The 19,343-nt window shown below is 42.4% G+C and overlaps 2 protein-coding genes and 1 pseudogene across 3 annotated transcripts; 2 read left to right on the top strand and 1 right to left on the bottom strand.

Annotated features, from left to right (window-relative positions):
- Positions 1 to 1,799: 1,799 nt before the first annotated feature.
- On the top strand, positions 1,800 to 3,188 carry Obp83cd (Odorant-binding protein 83cd). The gene is made up of 3 exons (XM_018111726.3): positions 1,800 to 1,942; positions 2,320 to 2,649; positions 2,752 to 3,188. The coding sequence occupies exons 1-3, from the start codon at positions 1,901 to 1,903 to the stop codon at positions 3,097 to 3,099; spliced, it is 720 nt and encodes a 239-aa protein (XP_017967215.1). The 5' UTR covers positions 1,800 to 1,900; the 3' UTR covers positions 3,100 to 3,188.
- A 112-nt stretch (positions 3,189 to 3,300) lies between these two features.
- LOC108660398 (uncharacterized) lies at positions 3,301 to 5,132 on the bottom strand (annotated as a pseudogene). Its single transcript, XR_016196265.1, has 3 exons — positions 4,913 to 5,132; positions 4,457 to 4,852; positions 3,301 to 4,124 (listed from the first exon to the last, which is right to left on the bottom strand). The product of XR_016196265.1 is annotated as an uncharacterized LOC108660398 (transcript).
- A 12,780-nt stretch (positions 5,133 to 17,912) lies between these two features.
- Vha14-2 (Vacuolar H[+] ATPase 14kD subunit 2) lies at positions 17,913 to 18,699 on the top strand. The gene is made up of 4 exons (XM_018111739.3): positions 17,913 to 18,045; positions 18,108 to 18,189; positions 18,279 to 18,484; positions 18,548 to 18,699. The coding sequence occupies exons 1-4, from the start codon at positions 17,992 to 17,994 to the stop codon at positions 18,578 to 18,580; spliced, it is 375 nt and encodes a 124-aa protein (XP_017967228.1). The 5' UTR covers positions 17,913 to 17,991; the 3' UTR covers positions 18,581 to 18,699.
- Positions 18,700 to 19,343: the final 644 nt, after the last annotated feature.

Below are 19,343 nucleotides of genomic sequence, written 5' to 3'. Positions count from 1 at the left end.
TAAGTGATCTTCGATAAGGTTTTTTATCGATAAAAAAGTATCGGAATGAGTTATCGTTTTTTAGTGATAAACTCGATATCCGCGCTGTATTTACGGACATTTTAAAAAAAAGTTGAGGTCTCTAGCTCTTGTATCTTCTGAAATCGACGCGTTCAAACATACGGACGGACGGACGGACGGACGGACGGACAGACAGACGGACAGGGCTAAATCGACTCAGCTCGTCGCCCTGATCAAGAATATATATACTTTGTGGGGTCTGCCACGCCTCCTTCTGCCTGTTACATACATTTTAACAAAACCATTATACCCTGATTTCCCATTTTCAATGGGTTCAGGGTATAAAAACAAACTGGATTTATAATGGCTAAAAACACGCAAGAAAAAACAAGCCAAGGTCATTGCGAAGCGGCCGAGAGCTGCGAAAGAAATTGTGGAATCATGTGGAATAACAAAATACACTGAGCAGAATCATGAATTAACAAAAAGCCAATTAACAGAACTCTAATTGAGAACTGAGCGCTGAACAGAGTCTTGGCAGGGCGCTCATCTGGCAGCTGACAGAAATAGAGAATAGAAATGGGAGACGAAAATAAATTACAAATTACAAATTCTTACACTGAAAAATATGCTTGGTAAATTATGAGTAGCGATATGAGCAAATTATAAGAATTTATTTTTATTTTGAATTATGAAAACATACTTTTTAAGATAAGGTAGAAAAAGATGGTATATTCATTCATAATACCTTTATATAGAGTGGGTTATTTATTTATTGATCTGGCTTTGCCTTAAGCCATTTTATGACTATAAACTCGAGTTGAAGTTGAGCATTTTTGAAATGCTTCCAATTCAGAAATCTCTTCAGCAGGGGCAATCGAAAGAGTGAGAGTTTTGAGTTTTTAATGCAGTAAAAAATGTTCAAGCCTCATTCAGACAAAATGATTTTCTCACAGTGTGCAAATAAACGTGCCTTGGCGATCTACTGATTCAGGACTGTGGCAGAGGCACTTGTGGTTTCATTGTATTTCATTTCATATTTTGCGGCATGGCAGAACCACTTTTCGCTTGCAATTACTTGAGACGCGGTAGCACATAAAGCAGATGATCATGACAAGCATTATGATAATGATGAAGATGTTGAAGATGGAGCTGAAGATGGTGCTGAAGCTGAAGCTGGAGACGAAGATGAAGATGAAGATTTTCGTGCGCAGTTGGGCAGAAAGAAGTGACTGTGCGACGTGTTAAACATGTTTTGGCGAAACATCAACAGCTCGAGAAATCCGGTTGCTCAAATATGCGTAAAGTGGGACGATGTCGCTCCTTTACAAACAGTCACAACGGCAACCGCATCAACCAGCAATAGCAACGCTCTGTAATAATATTAAATGCCTGAAAACTGGCCAGGCAAAATGCCAAAACCCAACAAATAAACATCAAAACAATTAACAGTCGAAGAAATACACACACAAACACACACACAAACATAGCGAATGAAAAAAAAAAAAGAGTCCAAGTTGTTGATTTGTATGTGACCTCATTGGCAGGTGTTGATCAATAAAAATGCAACTAGCTTGGGCCGGGTCTGGGTCGGGCCCATTGCGTAAGCCGTTTGAGGTGTGCCCCGCCCATCGCGTAATGCTGCTTTTGGCAATCCCACTGAGAATCTCTCAGATGGCACAACTCTTAACTCTTGCACAAGCCAGCTCTACACTTGAACTATTTGACGCGCCACTGATAGTGTCTGCCCCTTATCAGCCCATTCGAATGAACCTTAGGTAGTCCCAATCGGATTATCAATAGAACCAACTAAAATTTGTGAATTTGAGTTGCTCGCATTTTTGGCAGCTTTTCAGTATTTGCTTGTACTTAGAGGGTGTTGGAAATCATTAAAGGGATCATGCGTCTGCTGCTTCTTGCCACTTGCCTGTGCCTGTCTGTGGTAAGAATTGGAGAAGTGAATTGGCTGATGTGTAGTGCGTAGAAGTGGATTGTTGTTTGATTAATATGTGAGATGAAGATAGACACAGATAGAGAGTGAGATAAGAAGAACTGCTGTAAATCTGTGAATCGATATATCAATATAACGTGAAGGCTTGAGTTGCCTTATAAGGTTGTAGGATTGTTTAATTTATAACGTCGTCAGGATCAACATAATCTGAAAATATTGCTAGTAAAGAGTTCTTGTATATAAAATTATATATGAATGTGCGTTATATTTACTCTCTTATCACTTAATCTCTCTATCAAGGAAAGCTATAGGGCTTCCTCTGCTTACTCTGTTGAATTTAATAAAACTCTTTCTCTGCATGCTTTCAGCTGCCGAGCTGGGGCCTGCTGAACGGAGAGCAACGCGCCATAAAGAAGTGTCTGAGCAGCTACGGCGGACTCAATGACGAAAATGTGAAGCGCCTGGAGCGATACACGCAATGGTCGGAGAACTACGAGGAGTTGCCCTGCTTCACGCAGTGCTACCTGAACGAGATGTTCGAGTTCTACCACGATCAGGCGGGCTTCGACGAGCGCCGCATCAGGCGGCACTTTGGCGACGCGGTCTTCGAGGCGTGCAAAGAGCGGCTTCAACTGGGCCCTGAGCAGAAGGAGAGCAGCTGCGAGCACGCCTATGCGGGCTTTCACTGCATTGTCAGCGTGAGTGCGATAAGCCGCACCGTGGGCCACTGACCGCTGGGCTGATAGCGGCGGCTACTCGAGTTGCCTCTACTACATGTGTCTGTTGTTGTTTACTTGCAGCTGGAGAAAGATCCGTTCATACTGATCGAAAAGATGCCGAATGTCACGCGTACTGCCAAGTCGGCGATGAAGAAGTGCTTGCAGCAGGTGGACCAGGTCGAGTGGAATCGCATGGCCGACTACGCCCACTTTCCGCAGACGGAGCCGATACCCTGCTTCACGCGTTGCTTCATCTCACAGATGCAGCTCTTCGACGAGCGCACCCGACGCTGGCGCATACCCGCCATGCGCCAATCGCTGGGCGTGCCCCTCCCTGGCGCCCACATAAGCAACTGTACGCAGCGTCGCAGTCGCAATCCCTGCGCCACCATTTACCAGCAGTTCAACTGCTTTGTGGTGGCCGTCTAGATGGAAGTGCTCTTTGACTAACTTTACTTTACTTTAGCTACATAACCGATTGGATAGTTAAAATCAAGAAATGTGTATATATAAATGAGAGAATATATGTATATTGCATTTCTCTTCTGATTCCAGCTGCCCGCTGATAAAGCCCGAAGAACATTATCGCCGACTTGCCATACGAATGTAGTAGATAGAAACAGCAGGAAATGGTGTTTGAGTCTATTTATAAAATAAAAGAGAATATCTCGATAGTCTTACACAAAATACGCACGATTCGACATGTGACGCAGTCACAGCTTAAGGCTAATAAAATTTGATTCATGCCTGAGCTGCAAGTTCCGTCAGAGTCGAAAATGTGTCTAAACTAGATTCGTTCCATTGAGATTTCCATTGAGTCGCTCCCAGCAGAGATATTCGTCGTACATCCAGGCGCATTTGCTGCTGGCCTGGCTGCGCTGCTCGTCGGAGAGGCGGCACAGGCTGTAGTCGGGCTGGTGCTCCTGGTGGGTGGGGCCGAAGGCCTGCTGCCAGTTGAGCAGGCGCCAGTTGCCCGCCTCGTCGTAGAAGCTCATGGCATCGGCGAAGCACTGGAATAGACAGGGGATGGACTCCTTGGGCTTCAGTGTGCTGTACTGCAGCATCTGCACATTGGTGGCGTTCAGTTTGCCGCTGCACTGCATCAGGGTGGAGATGCTGTTGCCCGCATGCAGCTCCGCCTGCTTGAGGCAGCGCAGGCCGCGGTGGGCGTAGCTGCAGGCGTCGCGCGACTTGCGCCGCAGCTCGTAGTGGCAGTAGTTGTAGATGTCGGCGCCCAGCTCCTCGGCCACGCGCTGCTTGTGCCACTTGTTAGCGTCGATGTCGAACCAGCCCTTCTCGCTGGCCAGGCAGCGCATCAGGCAGGGCACCTCCTCGCTGGTCCAGCTCGCGTACTTCGCCAGCTTGCGCAGATCGGACTCGATGCGCTCCGGGCTGCTGATGCTGCCCAGGCATTTCTCCAAAATCTGCGCATCGCCCGTGAGATCGGCCAAAGCCTGCAAAATGTGACGGGATTGTTGTGTTTAAAAGATGCGGCATTAACTGATGCTGTGCAGACGCACCACCGCGAGCCACAAGGTCAATAAGCCGACAGCCAGACGCATCTCAACACTCGCACTGCACAATCTCAACTGCTGTCCGCACACAAGCGCTGAGCTCATGAGCACTCGCGGCATCCGCTTATCAGGCAGCTGAGATTAATCCGCGGGTTCAATGTATCACAGAGCAGTTGAACCGCATGAACCACCCGAAGCAGTTCGTACTGGGTTAAGTTTTGTGCTTCTGCTGTACTTGGGCATGAATATTTTATTTTGAATTTATCACATACATAAATGGTTGGAGCTTAATTGTAAATCTTGCGCACGACGTGGCGGTTGATGGGCAGCCAGCAGGAGAAGACGCGATTGGCCCAGGTGCAGGCATCGGACTCGGCTTCATTGTGATCGATGCACTTCTCGAGGCCGTGACGCACTGACTCCAGATCCTTGAAGTTCTGCGCGGTGAATTGCGCAACGATTGCCTTCTCATTGAAGCCCTTCTTCTCGTCGAACAGGCCCATCTTCTCCACGAAGCACTTCACGTAGCAGGCGGTGCGACGGTGCTCTGGGAACACATAGTTCAGGTACTGCTCGTAAATGTCCTCGGGCACGTTGTACTTCTCCTGGCACTCTTCGTGCGCCTGCACCGCATCCTCGTGCGTGCGTAACGTAAACTTTGCGCTAACCTGAAAGGAGGCTGTCAATATGAAGGCTCAGTTGGCTTAGCCAAGGGCACAATCAGTTACCTGGCCGACGGCAACTGTTGCCAATACAACTGCAATGCTGATCAATAAAGCGTTGACTTTCATTTCTAGGCTGAGACTGAAACTGAAACTGAGACTGAGACTGAGACTCTGATTGCGATTGCGAGTGGAACTGGACCGACTTCTGTCAGGGCCTGTGTGCGAATGTGCCAAGCGAGCCAAGATCTCTGCTCATAATTTGTGTGTAGCCAATCGGCTGTGGCTAGATAATAAACCAGAGCCAAGACGCCAAAGTGAACAACATGCTAAACCCGTTGGTCGACTGGATGGGGATTGTCCAATAGTGGTGCAAGTGGTGCGGAGGTGGAGGTGGAGGTGGAGTTGCTGCTCCGTTGATACCCTTGCGTCAGTTTTGCTCTTAAGAAAAAAATAAATAAAACAAGTAAGAAAACTCTAGTCGAGAGCGCTCGACTAGATACTACCCTGAACCAAACTAATAGAAAAGCACATTTAGTATGGTTCAAATTTCAATTTCGATATATTTAAAAATATAAATGAAATAGAAAACTCATTTAATTAAATATATAAAAATTTTGAAACAATTAAAAAAAAGAATTACGACACGCTCTGGGTTTGAACTCGAGTCCTCGTGATCAAGCGCAGCGCTTTCTACCTTGACGCCACCCTTCTGTACTGATTTTCAATGTCAAAACTGAAATAGATTCACTGCTACAGCGCCATCTACCAAATTTAAGTCAAACTAACTGCTGATGTGACTTTAAGAATGTGCAAGAACAACTAATAAAAACGTACATACATATAGTATGGTTAAAATTTCAATTTCGATTTTTGAAAAAATATAAGAGAAATTTAATCAAATAAATACAAATTTTGAAGCAATTAAAAGAAAACTACAATGTGCCCACAGCAGGATTCGAACCGGTGACCTCGCGATCGAGCGCCGCACCCTCTACCATGACGCCACTCCTCTGTTATTATTCGCAATGTCAAAACTGAAATAGATTCACTGATGCAACGCCATCTAGCAGAACTAAACGAAACTAACTGCTGATGTGATTCTAAGAATGTGCTAGAAGATGTTTGAATGTATGTGTGCACACGTATTGGAAAACTGCTGTTGCTGCAGCACGTGCGTTTGTTAATTGGCCAAACATTTTGTTATTTTTTAAAGTCGATTGACTAAACCGAATTTAATGAAACTTTCAGCATATGATCTACATATTCTATTGAATATTTGGCATTTAAAAAAAACATGTCAAATCATTCACAATTAGCTATACTAGAATCTGACCTTCACTGGGGATTCTGAATTTGGAGCCGGTATCCAAAATATAACAAAAACCGAAATTGTATAAAATGCATTGGAATATATTTTTAAAATTTGGAGACTATAGCTCTAAAAATGTAGGAGATATAAATTTATAACTTATTGCGCTTGGGTTGCGCTGCAGCGTTGGCAATATTATGAGAACTTATTTGTTGAATAATTTAATTTCTAGACGTACGATCGTAATGAAACTTTCAGAACGTAATCATGATGTTTAAATGTATGTGCATACCGAAGCACAAGTCTCTAGTATTTGATATACGACTTTTACAAAGATGAGGGTGAGGGGGTGGATTTAGGGGTGGGGGGTAAATTTTAACAAAAACCGAAATTGTATAAAATTCATCTTAATATACATTTAAAATTTGAAGACTATAACTTGAAAGATGTAGGAGATATAATTTTTTAAGTGATCTTCGATAAGGTTTTTTATCGATAAAAAAGTATCGGAATGAGTTATCGTTTTTTAGTGATAAACTCGATATCCGCGCTGTATTTACGGACATTTTAAAAAAAAGTTGAGGTCTCTAGCTCTTGTATCTTCTGAAATCGACGCGTTCAAACATACGGACGGACGGACGGACGGACGGACGGACAGACAGACGGACAGGGCTAAATCGACTCAGCTCGTCGCCCTGATCAAGAATATATATACTTTGTGGGGTCTGCCACGCCTCCTTCTGCCTGTTACATACATTTTAACAAAACCATTATACCCTGATTTCCCATTTTCAATGGGTTCAGGGTATAAAAAGAAGAAGACGAAAACAAAACGGGTAAGTGTAGCAAACGGGTTTGGGTTTGGGCCACGGCGACTGTGATGTTGACGTCGACGACGACTGCGGCTGCGAGTCTGCTGTCAACGGCATTGTTTGGGCAGCGCGTTGGTTGGTTTTGGCCTGGTCTTATATAATCGGCGGCGACGTCGGTGGCTTTAGTACGTGGTGGTTACGTTTTGTTTGAGCCAATTAAACGATTTGTTTTTGTGCCACAAATTCACTTGGTCGTTGCACACAAACACACACACATACACACAAGCAGTGTGTCTCTGTTGTTGCTGAAATATGTGAGTTGTTGTTTTTTGTTTTTTAGCTTTGCTATTTTTTAGCTGCTGCAAATTCTAACACCTCGTCGGCCATTTGCTGCACACTTCCGCAATGAAAAAATAAACGTTAGCCTGTTTTGGGCACTCGCTGCCGTTTTTACCTGCCACACAGCAGCAGCAGCAGCAGCAACAGCAGCAAAACATTTTGTTTATATTTTGTTTTGTCGCGGCTGCAGAGCCGCAAATAAATTAAATAAATTATTCAATTGAATTTATTTATTACCAACCAATTTGGCTGCCCAGCGGACTTTTGCATTTGTGTAATTAACGGCAGGCGGTGCACAAACTCCACAAATTGCCAGCTCCAACAGCAACAGAAGCGGCGCGACTCCTGAGGGAATTTCCGTTGCAGCCGGCATTGGTGCGCCGAGGTTCTTAAACCCAAGCCCAGAGACGTAGTCGGTGAAAGGCTTATAAATGGCCCTGTCTGCCCGATACGATTTATGGCTCTTGATTGACATCTATTTGTATGTTCGACAATAAAAGCCACTCTCAAGTGTCTAAAGTGTAATTGTGTTTATTTTATGATTATTATACCCTGAACCCATTGAAAATGGGAAATCAGGGTATAATGGTTTTGTTAAAAGTATGTAACAGGCAGAAGGAGGCGTGGCAGACCCCACAAAGTATATATATTCTTGATCAGGGCGACAAGCTGAGTCGATTTGGCCCTGTCCGTCTGTCTGTCCGTCCGTCCGTCCGTCCGTCCGTCCGTCCGTATGTATGAACGCGTCGATTTCAGAAGATATAAGAGCTAGAGACTTCAACTTTTTTTTAAAATGTCCGTATATATCACGCGCATATCGAGTTTATCACTAAAAAACGATAACTCATTCCGATACTTTTTTATCGATAAAAAACCTTATCGACGATCACTTAAAGAATTATATCTCCTACATCTTTCAAGCTAGAGTCTCCAAATTTAACGATCGTACGTCTAGAAATTAAATTATTCAACAAATAAGTTGTCATTATATTGCCAACACTGCAGCGCAACCCAAGCGCAATCGCCTGTATATGTGAGTGTGTGTATATGCGTGTGTGTGTGTGTGTGTGCGTGTGTGTTTGCTAATTATTATTGAAATATCAGTTGCTTGTAGGGTTCAGGGGATCTCGTAGTCGAGCTGTCTCGACTAGAGCTTTCTTTCTTGTTTTTAATTGCATTAAATAAATTAATACAATTTATTTATTGATGTGATTGAATTGCACTCTTGCATTAAATCTCTCATTATGTCAGCAACAATTATGTACTTTGCATGCCCCGTTAGCCCCCTGCACGGGCCAGCGGGCAGCCACTGCTTTCAGCTCCACAACAAACAACAATAAAAATCCTAAAGTAAAAAAAAAAAATCCATATAAAAATGTTGAAAAATATATGTATATGAATATGTGAAATGTCTCCTGTCTCATGCTGGGCGCATGGCATTTTATGGGGCGGCCATCAACCTGCGACTCTTTTCAAGGGTCAACATTTTCAGTTATCGTTTTAAACTTTGATGCCATAAATTGAACAAACTGCTGTGGGGCACAGCCAGCGTCCACCCAGCTGCCATTACCTGGTCTAGTATTTATTTAACAGTTCCAAAATATTTGCAATACGCTTCACATGCATGGCAAATATTAAATTTTGTTGTTCGAAATGAAATATAGGAGCTCAACAAGGCAGAGGATATTACTGAACTTAGATAAAAGTTGAAATATTTATATTGTATATTCTATTATTTTACTCTATGAAAAATGTTGTTTTTTTTTTTTTACAAAACTCTGTTGAATAATTTAGAATAAATATTCAATAAAGATTTTACACTTTAAAATTTGACACAAAGTAAGAAATATAATAAAAATTTAATCGCCCTTAGAGTTAAAGCTGGTTAACCTTGTTTGGCTTTTGTAAAGTGGTGCAAAACATCAAGTCAACGTCATAGAATTTCATTGTTGTGCCCTCGAATAAAAATGGACCAAAAAAAAAAAAACAAAAACAATGTCGCATGGCAATTTAAAAGAAAACAAAATAAAAAAAACAAATGCCAAAAGCTACATGCAATTCTACACGATGCTTTGCGTTTGTTTGCATGCAATGCATGGACTCATCTTTTTGTTGTTGTTGTTTTTTTTCTGTTTGTTAGTAGTAGCCAAATGCAAATTCAATTGGACATCGTGTGCATGCAGGCCGTGTGGCACAGGATATCCGGATGGCAGCCATTTTAGGCATATATGTATATCGAAGGCCTTGACCACCAGCTCCAGCAGCAACAGCAGCAACTCAGCAAAGCAGCCAAAAACTAAACAATAACATTTTTTCAAGCCGATAGCAAACACACACTTACAGCGCTCTCTGCCCCCATACATAGTTGTATACAGGTATGTTTTTTTGATTTTTGTTTTCTTCGACTGCCAATAAATCAGAAATTGAGCCCTGCCTCCCATTGGCTGCGGCCGGCTGTCTCTTGCTCTTTGTCTTTGGCTCGTATATTATGAGCTCATATTAAAACATTTTACACACAATTTCGTTGCAGTTGCCTGCCTGCCTGGCAGCTAGGTTGCCTGAGTTGCCTGCCTGCCTGCCTGCCTGGGCCAGGCATGAATTATTATGCACCTAGGCGTATACGCAATGTTTAATTTTCAACTCGAGCGGCAGCGCGCTGCACACACATAAATTCTAGGGCCGCCGACAAACGACTTGTTCAATTTCTCTATATTTTTGCCGGGCACTGCCTAAACTGTGCCCCCCACCCAGCCGCCCCTCATCAAGGTTGCAGCAAGAAAATATGTCCGAGCTGGCTAAGGATCCTTTTTACGCTCGCTCTCTCTCTCTCTCTCGCTCTGCCTACTGCCTCCAAGCTGAACTGATGCAGGCCAGCCACGTACACATGTCGGGAGCTAACTGCAGGCAGCCACGTTGCCCATCGTCCATCGCCCATCGTCCATTGCCCATTGCCTATTGCCCAGTGGCATTGTTGCTCCTCTGCTGGTCGTTGGCATCATCATCATCATCATCAACAGCGACGCAGCAGCAAAAATTTCAGCCATTTGTCCTGGATGCTTGCGGCATAAAAATATGCCAGGGCCAGCATTTTCATGCGGGTCATCTACTCCCAGCTACAGTTCCAGCTACAACTTGCAGCATTTGAAAGTCATGTGCTGGCCAGTTCCTTTTTCCCCCTCCCGCCACCTAAATGTTAGTTTGTGCAGTTTTTTTTTTCTTTTAATTTTTCTTCTTTTTTTTCTATTTTTGGTTGGGAGTCGCCAACTTCTCAGCCTCGGCACAAGTTGAGTTTTGGGGCAGTCTGAGTGGGCCGCAGCCGAAGTTACGAGCCTGCAAAAATCACACAAACAAAAAATACTGTCAGGGGTGTGCAGAGGGGCGGATTCGTAGTACGTTTAGCAAATGGACTCTGGCCTCAAATGCTGCTGGCACTTTCACAAAACATTTGAAATACAAATAAAAATCTGCAGCATGTGTGTGGACGAGAGACGTAGCTACTGCTACTGCTGCTGCTGCTGCTGCAGCTGCTGGAAATCATTTCAAATGCAAAGTAAAATTTCATTTTGTTTTACTTTACCCACACTCACACACGCACACACACACAGGGAGACACACGCTGAGACACCCCTATGGAGTTCGCCGTCTGTCTGCTAGTTGAACATGTTTGTTTACGCTTCATCATGTCGTCGTTAGTTGCTGGTCGCTCCGAGAGCCCTCGGTTGTGCTGGTCAAGCGTCCGCACCATTGACACGATGACATTTTAATATGGCTCGTAACTTTTGTTTAGCTTAGACGCATCGCCCTCACAGGCACCCCACCCTCGAGCAACATCTCGTCTTTTGTATTGATGTTGTCATTGCTGTTTGCCTAGTGGGAAGTTTTGTTGTCTTCAGCTTCGGCTTCAGCTTACGTGCGTGTCATCAGGCAGCAGCCAGCGATTTGTATTTAGATTGAGATATTTATATATAGATAACAGATAAGGATATGCCCTGCAGCTGCACACACACACACACACACACACATGCACACAGTTAATTCAATTCAGTTCAATTCAATTCAATTGTATACAGTTTTATTTAAAAAAAATAAAAATAAAAATAAAATCGAGAGAAGACTGTAGAAATGCTCTTTCTCTTTTTCGTTTGTGCTTGCTGTTGATCCCATGTGCTTGCAGTTTTTCATCATATTTTCCTTTTATTTAGGTAAATTGCTGCCTGATTTGCTTCAAATTGAAATCCAAAGGTAATGTAGTGCATAAAATCAGAGTCATGCAGACATATACATAACACGTAGCTCCCCACCCCACAATCCCAGCCCGTACCACAGCCCACACCCACAGCACCTTTCGCCTGCTGCGCGTTCAATTTTTCATTACTCATGCTTCAATCAATCACAAAAATGCGATTTTATTTCATTTTCATGCGTATTATAAGCGCTGATATTCACATTTCTTTTACAGCTCGCGTCGCGTGTCGCGCGGATGAAAGGAGGCTGGAGTGGTGGTGGTGGGGCGCCGAGGGGCGAGCTGACAGGCGGTGCTGGCAACATGTGGTATGCACATTGTGCTTTGCATATTGCCAATCCAGCCATTCGATGAAAACACACTGTTCCTATGTGTGTGTGTGAGTGTGTGTGGGTGTGTGCCCATGTGTGTGTGTGTGTGTGTGTGTGTGTGTGCACACAAATTGAAATTTATATTAATTTAAATGGGCAATTAAGCGGCAGCCATTTGAAAAAGGTTTAGCGTGAGTTGTGCCTCAGCCAGCCAGCAACAACAGCAGCAGCAACAGCTTCAGTGATGGGCTATAAAATGTAACCTGTAGAGCCGACTCTGCTGTGTCATCCAATCGAAAGTCAAACCAATTGAGGCATTGGAAGTAAGTGAAAAAAAATCATATATATAATAAGTCTGCGGGGCTTGGCTAGCAGGCGAAGCCGATTGTCAAAAGCGTTGCAAATATTGATGATAATTTCAGATAAATCAATTTTAAGTTCAGCTAAGTAAAACTGGTTTCCTATAATTCACATACACTACAATAAATTGTTGGTTATTATTAGAGAGCTTTGGAATCGGCAGCCATGCCCAGCTCAGTTGGCTAAGTGTTTCCTCATCTTTCATAAAGAAATCAATGGAATAGACCGACTGATATCCCGTCTTTATCGCTTCTCTAGAGTGAACTCAGCTATTAATTGCTTTTAACTGTTTCAGCACTTGTAAAGCCTGAAATCTTTTTGTTCTGTGATATATTATATATCGTAAAATGATGTCAACGCGACAACACTAAATGTACTCCATTAGCAGCTGAGCCCCCGCAGGCTGCCAAACCCAAGAGCAGCTGACGTGGCGATCACTTCTTGAGAATCTCCTGCTCCCACACACCCACACAGACACACACACTCACACATACACACACTCAGTGGCTAAGACGGGTTCGGCTGGCAGCAACAATTTTTGGCGCTGCTGTCGCTGGCTTGACAACGCCTTTTGTGATTGGAATATAAAATAAGATACAATACACGAAGACAACAATGGTGTTGAGTCTGTGCAAGACGCTGTGGCAGGCGGCAACAAGGGGCATGGGGCATGGGGAACAGGGCACGGGGCACGGGATTCGGAACAGCAACACAAATCAAACGCATCTGTTGGTGAATTCGTCAGGCAGCTGGCTGGGAATTTGAAAAGAAGTCACAGCTTGGTTCTAGCATGTGTATCTTTGTATCTGTATCTGCAAGTGTGTGCTGGGTTTGTCAATTGGTGACGGCTGCTTCGTAATTACGTGACGTTTTTGATAAATTTTGATTCGCCACGTGATGGGCAGAGAGGCCATTACTTAAGACTAATGTGTGGCATGCTCTCAGAATTGGAACAAACGCCTCGCCGCCCATATATTTCATTCGATTTAGCTTTAATGCATTTTCTATTAACGGTTGTCGCACCGTTGCCCGCACGCTGACCCAGTTCGTCAACGGAATCGACAAATACGCGACATGCGCGACCAAACGGATGAATGGCCGGACGGGGCTCGCTACTCGCTGGACATTGCTGAGGTTATCAACCCAACCACATTGAAACTGCGTTCAATGCATTTTGACACAATTTTTGGCTGCCAGCCAGCCGTATGCAGAATTCGTATGCACTGCTCATGATGTGGAAATGAGTTGATTCGGTTTTTATGTGACTGATGATTCAATCAAATAAAAGTTATTTAATGGAAAGAAATTAACGTATATGCAAAGTGAATATATTCTATTTCATAATATTAATGAATTTTTATTTAAATTGATGTATTATTAAATTCTATTGCTATTTTATATGTAAATTGAGTATGTATGTATTATTTTCAATTTTATATAATGTATATTAAATAAATATATTATTAAATAATATTATTAAATTCTTCGTCTGTTAAACTCCTTTGGACAGCTTAAATTCTAGACTATCATGAATGAATTCTCTCATTTATCATAATATATTAACCTATAGTACAATCTTAGATTCTGCCGAATGCAGAAGATTCTTCTGCGAACTATAGCCAATGATTTATATTTCCCTCCAATTCAACATTCTTCTGATTATCTATTTCCTATCCAAGTCAGTCGCTCTCAAGCTCTTCTCAACCTTCAAGCAGAGCATTGTACAGTCGATTCCAGCCAACTTCCACTGGCTAAAACTTTAGCCAACCAAATGTCGCATTTAAACAGTTAACTCTGCGCACACACACACACACATATACACATGCAGACGCACGAGCACCCGCTGAACAGATTTGTAGCGTAGAATTGGCTTGAAAATGCTTTGTGGCCTCGACGCCTCGACGCAAACCTTTCCCTAAACGTCAAATGTTGCATTTGTCGCTCTGTCGCTGTCGCTATCGTTTATTATAATGTCATTATGCTAATTTTACAGTTCGATTGAATCGAACTATAGTGAATGCTATATAAATAAGCATATATACATAAATGTATAGCGCTTATAGACTTTTGCTGGGCTGCCAAGTGAATGGCAACCTGGCATCTCTGTTCATATTGATGAGGCTGTTGCTGCTGTTGTTGTTGCTGTTGTTGTTGTCACTAATGTCGCTTTGCTGTTATGTATTCTCTGCCTGCTGCCTGCATTTGACATTTCGCTCATTGCTTTCTTGCTGTGTGTTGTTGTAGTTGATGTTTTGCACGCCTCTTTAGCTTTCAATAAAAATTGTTGAATAATCAGCAGCAGCAGCAGCAGCAGCAGCAACCATCAACAACAGCGTGATACGCGCATTGAAAGGTTCAAGAAGAAAGCGTATTGCGAATTTTGTGTGACTTGATTTGCGTGATGTGCATACGACAACAACACGGACTACTACGATGACGACGACGAACCCAGTTGGCATGGCAGCTGTAATCGTACTCGCGCTCGTACTCCTATTATATAAGCCCGCAAATGTTATGCTATTTTCAAGCACTATATAAATAACAAGCGTGTATGCCTTTAAAGTTCAAAACAACCAAAAAGACCTAAAAAATGAAAGGGCGAAAGGCATAGATAAACAAGAGCAATGGCCAAAATGTGCCGGAATGAAGACCCGCAACTAAGTGCATTATATGTGGGGCTAGCAAGCAGGTGGCTGATGGAAGTGTTGAAATGTCTGCACCACATTAGCAATATATCTAACAGCATTTGAGTCATATCTTTGTTTATTGGGTTTAGAATGTAGTTAGCTTTGCCCTCTCTAATTCTCTAATTCTTTGAATATTCAGGTAAAATCGAAAAACGAACAATTGAATAAAGTAAGGAAGGAAATGTGTATAAATCTAAAGTATGGAATATGAATAAAAAAACAAAATTATTATTGTAGGAAATATCATATACCAATCAGAATACTCTCTGAAAACTAGAGTATGGGAGAGTTGTTAAGGTTTCAATGAATATGATATTTTAGCTACGATTCTCTCTTCATCGCCATCAGCTTACACGCATTGCTCCTCTATAACTTATCTCATAACTCATAACCTCTATAACTTATCTCACATTTGCCTATTTCTAAACGTGTATCTATAGGTAATTCTTTTTCATCTATAAATCCATTTCATAGCCCCATTTTGAGCTGTTGTAGGCCCTAGAGCCATGCTGAGATTCTACATCAGCACTTGCCACATATTTATTCTAATCAAAAAGAGAAAACACCGCAACATCGAATCACCCAGTTAGTAACAACAACAACAATGTATTGCTGCCCCGCCTGCTCTAGCTAATCCTCTCGCCTCGCCCGGCATATGCAAGCACAATTTTCAACAATTTCGAGAGCTTGACCCAAAGTATTTAGTGCTTAAGAGGAAAATAGGCAAAACGTGCCGGGCATAAGTGAAAATTTTCTAGGCAGCACCATATTAGATGCCACCATGACCATATTTAAAAAACCAAAAGCCACTGAATTCACAGTTTGTTGTTTCTATTGTTGTTGTTGTTGTTATCTGCTGTTGCCAGTTAATAAAAAAAAAAAGAAGAAAAAAAACCGGTAGCATAAAATGCCGCTTGCTGCTTGCGCTTGCGCTTGCGCTTGCTTGTACAGCAGTAACGCCTGGTTAGTTAGCCAAACGACTGACTGGCTAACAGCTAACAGCTAACAGCAAAGCTAACGTGAATTGCTGTCCATAGAGGAGAGTGAAAAAAGGTCAGGCGGCCAGCGCGGATTTGGACTGGGGCTACGAATCGGAACTTTTGAATTGATTCTCGTTCGGCACGGCGCATTGAATTTGCCAATTGATGGCAATTTGTGCGTCTGCAGCGCGAGTTGGTTAGCGCGCGAGTGCAAAGGGTTCAATGCACCTCAGGGCGCTGCAATAACTATTCGCGTATATGAATCAGATGTATGGCCGGCCGACCGAGTGTCTCAATTACTAATTAACTGTAAATGTCATGGGGCTCACGGCGATACATTAATCATAATTAGTTATGCCACATGACAATGGCAACAGCAACAGCAACAACAACAACAACAACACTGAAGTAACCAATGATATGTAAACAATTAGAGCTGATTTGAAAAATCGATTGGAGTTCGAAAATATTTTGTTTTCTCGGCAGGGCAGAGCAGAGGGCAAAGCGCTATTGTTGAAAGTTTGTTCAACGATTAGCAAAATGTAGCGCAAAGGTTTGTAGGGCTTGTTGTTGTCGTTGTTGCTTCGGATCTACGTAACGCAAATGAGATAACAACAATAACAGCAACAGCAACAACAACAGCAACAACAACAGCAGCAGCAGCAGGGAAAAGTAAAGGTATAATGGTGCACATAACCGGCTTTGGATTTGAAGCGATTCACTTTGCCAGAGAGACAATGCGGCGTATGCGTAATGTGCGCTTTCAGCTATCTGTGTGTGCGTATGACTGCGTGTGTGTGTGTGCGTGCGTTTCTGTGTGTGTGTGTGTGTTAAACCCTTTTGAGAAGTTATCTAATCCAATTAGGAGCTGTCGCAGCATTAAAGTTTTCGAGCGCAACATTGCGTAAAAAGCACAATGGGCGTGGCAGCGAGTCAAGGCGCTGCAGCGCTGGAGCCACTCGAGGGGCAGCTGCAAATGTTTTGGCACAAAATTTGTTGCTGATGCCTGTTGCTGTTGTTGTTGCTGCTCTCGATTAAGTTTCGAGCAGCAACTGACAAAATTCGTTATAAAATTGCATTGCAATGGACGTTGGCAGCAAACATTTTAAACAATTATAAAACTTGTTTTACGCTTCACATAGCTACACACAAAAAAAAAAAAAAAGAAAATAAAAGAAATAAAATAAAAAGCAGCTACAACTGCAACAGCAGCAGCAACAGCTAAGTGCAGCCAACGATTTGCCATCAAACGCGCCACAGCTGTCAAGTGCAGCAACGCCCGCCTTTTCTTCTTCTTCTTTTTATGTTTTGTGTTTTTTTTTTTTCTTCTTTTTTTAATAGCACGTTTCGCAGTAAAAATTATTTCACAAATCAACACTGAATTGCTGCTGTTCATTTTTCGGCATTTTTGATGGCGGCAAAATTTCGACGATTATTCAATTTATATATTTCGTTTGCGGCGTTATTTTTTGTTTACTTTAAGCCGGTTTTTGTAGGTAATAAAATAATGTGCACTCATTGGCTTCACTTTTTAGCATCTCTAATTAAAAACTTGTATTGAAAAGCTATCAGAAAGTAGGATTTAGCAAACCTATTAATCTACTTAAATAATTTTCTGATATGAATTTGGTTTAAATTCTGTTTCACAGCCCGCAAAATCAATGTACATGTGTATATACGGAAGCTTTTATTTATTTACGCATTCAAAAATAAAACTTATGGTATAATCTAGCTTAAACTGGCTTGCATTGATTGCATTTAATAGACCTTTAGCTAATAATTGAATTTAATTTGAATGGCATTTATTTTAAATTATTATCCTCTTAAAGTAACATTTTTTTTATATTTATTTAATAGAATTACTATAAATTAAAGTTGGTTTATTTATTAAAATTTAACCAATTGAGCACTGAAAATTCGAATTCATTTTCGCTGCTATTTGGCTTCATTATCATTAAATAATGGCTAGAAAAAATCATAGTTAAATAGAAATTTAAGGAATGAAAACTCAATCAGTATATCATTGAATTTTCCTTGAATAATATACTTGTAAAGCCTTATTCGATGAGTCCCCATTTTTGAAACAATCTTTACAATCAAAATGTCGGACAGTTCTTTCGAAGATGGTAAACTCATGGCTGTCATAGGCGACGAGGTGGGCGTTAGCTCTGCGCGCTTTCTCCCCTTCTACATTCGGTCTCCTTCATCTCGTTGCAGGACACTTGCGTAGGATTTCTGCTTGGCGGCATTGGCGAAATCGACGATGAGCGTCAGCCCAACTTTATGGTCGTCGAGAAAGGTAGTTTGCGAGCAGCTGCATAATTATCCGCTTTCCTAGTTTGAAAGTCACTCAAAACTTTCGTGTTGTTCTTGCCTCTTGATTTGCAGACACGAGCGCTGCGGCCATTGACGAGTGCTTCAAGCGCTTTGTGGCACGCGAGGACATTGCCATTATAATGATCAATCAGATATACGCGGACATGATACGTGCCACCATCGACAAGCATCTGCAGCCAGTGCCCACTGTGCTGGAGATACCCTCAAAGCAGCAGGCCTACGATGTCAACAAGGACTCCATCTTGAAGCGGGCACGTGTGAGTATTGAGATAGGTAATTTCTTTTAAGTAAATGCATAATATACACTGTTAATCACGCAGGGCATACTTCAACCAGTTAAACGTCGTCGTTAGTGCTCTTTCTTCTAATAATTCCGCTTTCAATTTATATTACTCGAATTGTTGTATTAAATATGACGCTCATAGCATATGGCATCCGCTTTGAAAGGCTTTTGTCATTGTTACAAACTCGATGGCACAATTGATTTGAAAACTTTCGGGGAAGAAAAAAAGCCAAGAATAGGAAGGCAAAGAAAACAAGCACCGCAAATATTTCGTGCAAGTTTTTCAAGTTTGCGTTTTAAGGAAATTGTCGAAAAGAGCAGCAGGCAAAATGGCAAAAATCTGTGGCAAACAAGAAGGGTTGCACGTTGCACGCTGCACGCTGCACGCTGCGAGTTGCATTGGCAACCGCAACAACAGCTCAGGCCATCACAGAGGCAACAACAAAGTGAGCGAAAACGATACAAATAAGCGTTGAAAATGCCAATACATGGCAAAGCGTAGGGCGGAAACAAAAGCTCAACTAGAAAGAAAGAGATGAAAAGCAGGAAGAGACAGGGACAGAGACAGGCAGAGAGAGAGAGAGAGAGAGAGAGAAGGGATGGCGCAACGCTGAGAAGACACAACAGAAAGTAGCAGCAAACTCTTGAAAAGACAGCGCACATTGATACAATTTACGTTGCAAGCGAGTTGAATTACTGTGCAGCATCTGGGGTGGGGCGCGAGTGAGCTACACTGGGCTACACAGTTCCGTAGAGCGCTTAGCGCAACAAAAGCATGCGAAAACAATATTTGCGCAAAGTATTTTGCAGCAAACTTTTCGCGCCAAGAAGTT

This window comes from Drosophila navojoa, chromosome 2 (assembly GCF_054131105.1).
Source record: "Drosophila navojoa isolate 15081-1374.11 chromosome 2, UAZ_NAV_1.0, whole genome shotgun sequence".
NCBI classification, from domain to species: domain Eukaryota; kingdom Metazoa; phylum Arthropoda; class Insecta; order Diptera; family Drosophilidae; genus Drosophila; species Drosophila navojoa.
The sequence above is the reverse complement of the archived record's forward strand: the minus strand, read 5'-3'. Positions and strand labels throughout refer to the sequence as shown.

Bases quoted from the DNA above. Each gene is read 5' to 3' on its own strand.
- Obp83cd (XM_018111726.3), top strand. From the start codon at position 1,901: ATGCGTCTGCTGCTTCTTGCCACTTGCCTGTGCCTGTCTGTG. The intron at 1,943-2,319 runs GTAAGAATTGGA...GCATGCTTTCAG, and splicing joins CTTGCCTGTGCCTGTCTGTG to CTGCCGAGCTGGGGCCTGCT. The intron at 2,650-2,751 runs GTGAGTGCGATA...GTTTACTTGCAG, and splicing joins GCTTTCACTGCATTGTCAGC to CTGGAGAAAGATCCGTTCAT.
- Vha14-2 (XM_018111739.3), top strand. From the start codon at position 17,992: ATGTCGGACAGTTCTTTCGAAGATGGTAAACTCATGGCTGTCATAGGC. The intron at 18,190-18,278 runs GTAGTTTGCGAG...CTTGATTTGCAG, and splicing joins CTTTATGGTCGTCGAGAAAG to ACACGAGCGCTGCGGCCATT. The intron at 18,485-18,547 runs GTGAGTATTGAG...TTAATCACGCAG, and splicing joins CCATCTTGAAGCGGGCACGT to GGCATACTTCAACCAGTTAA.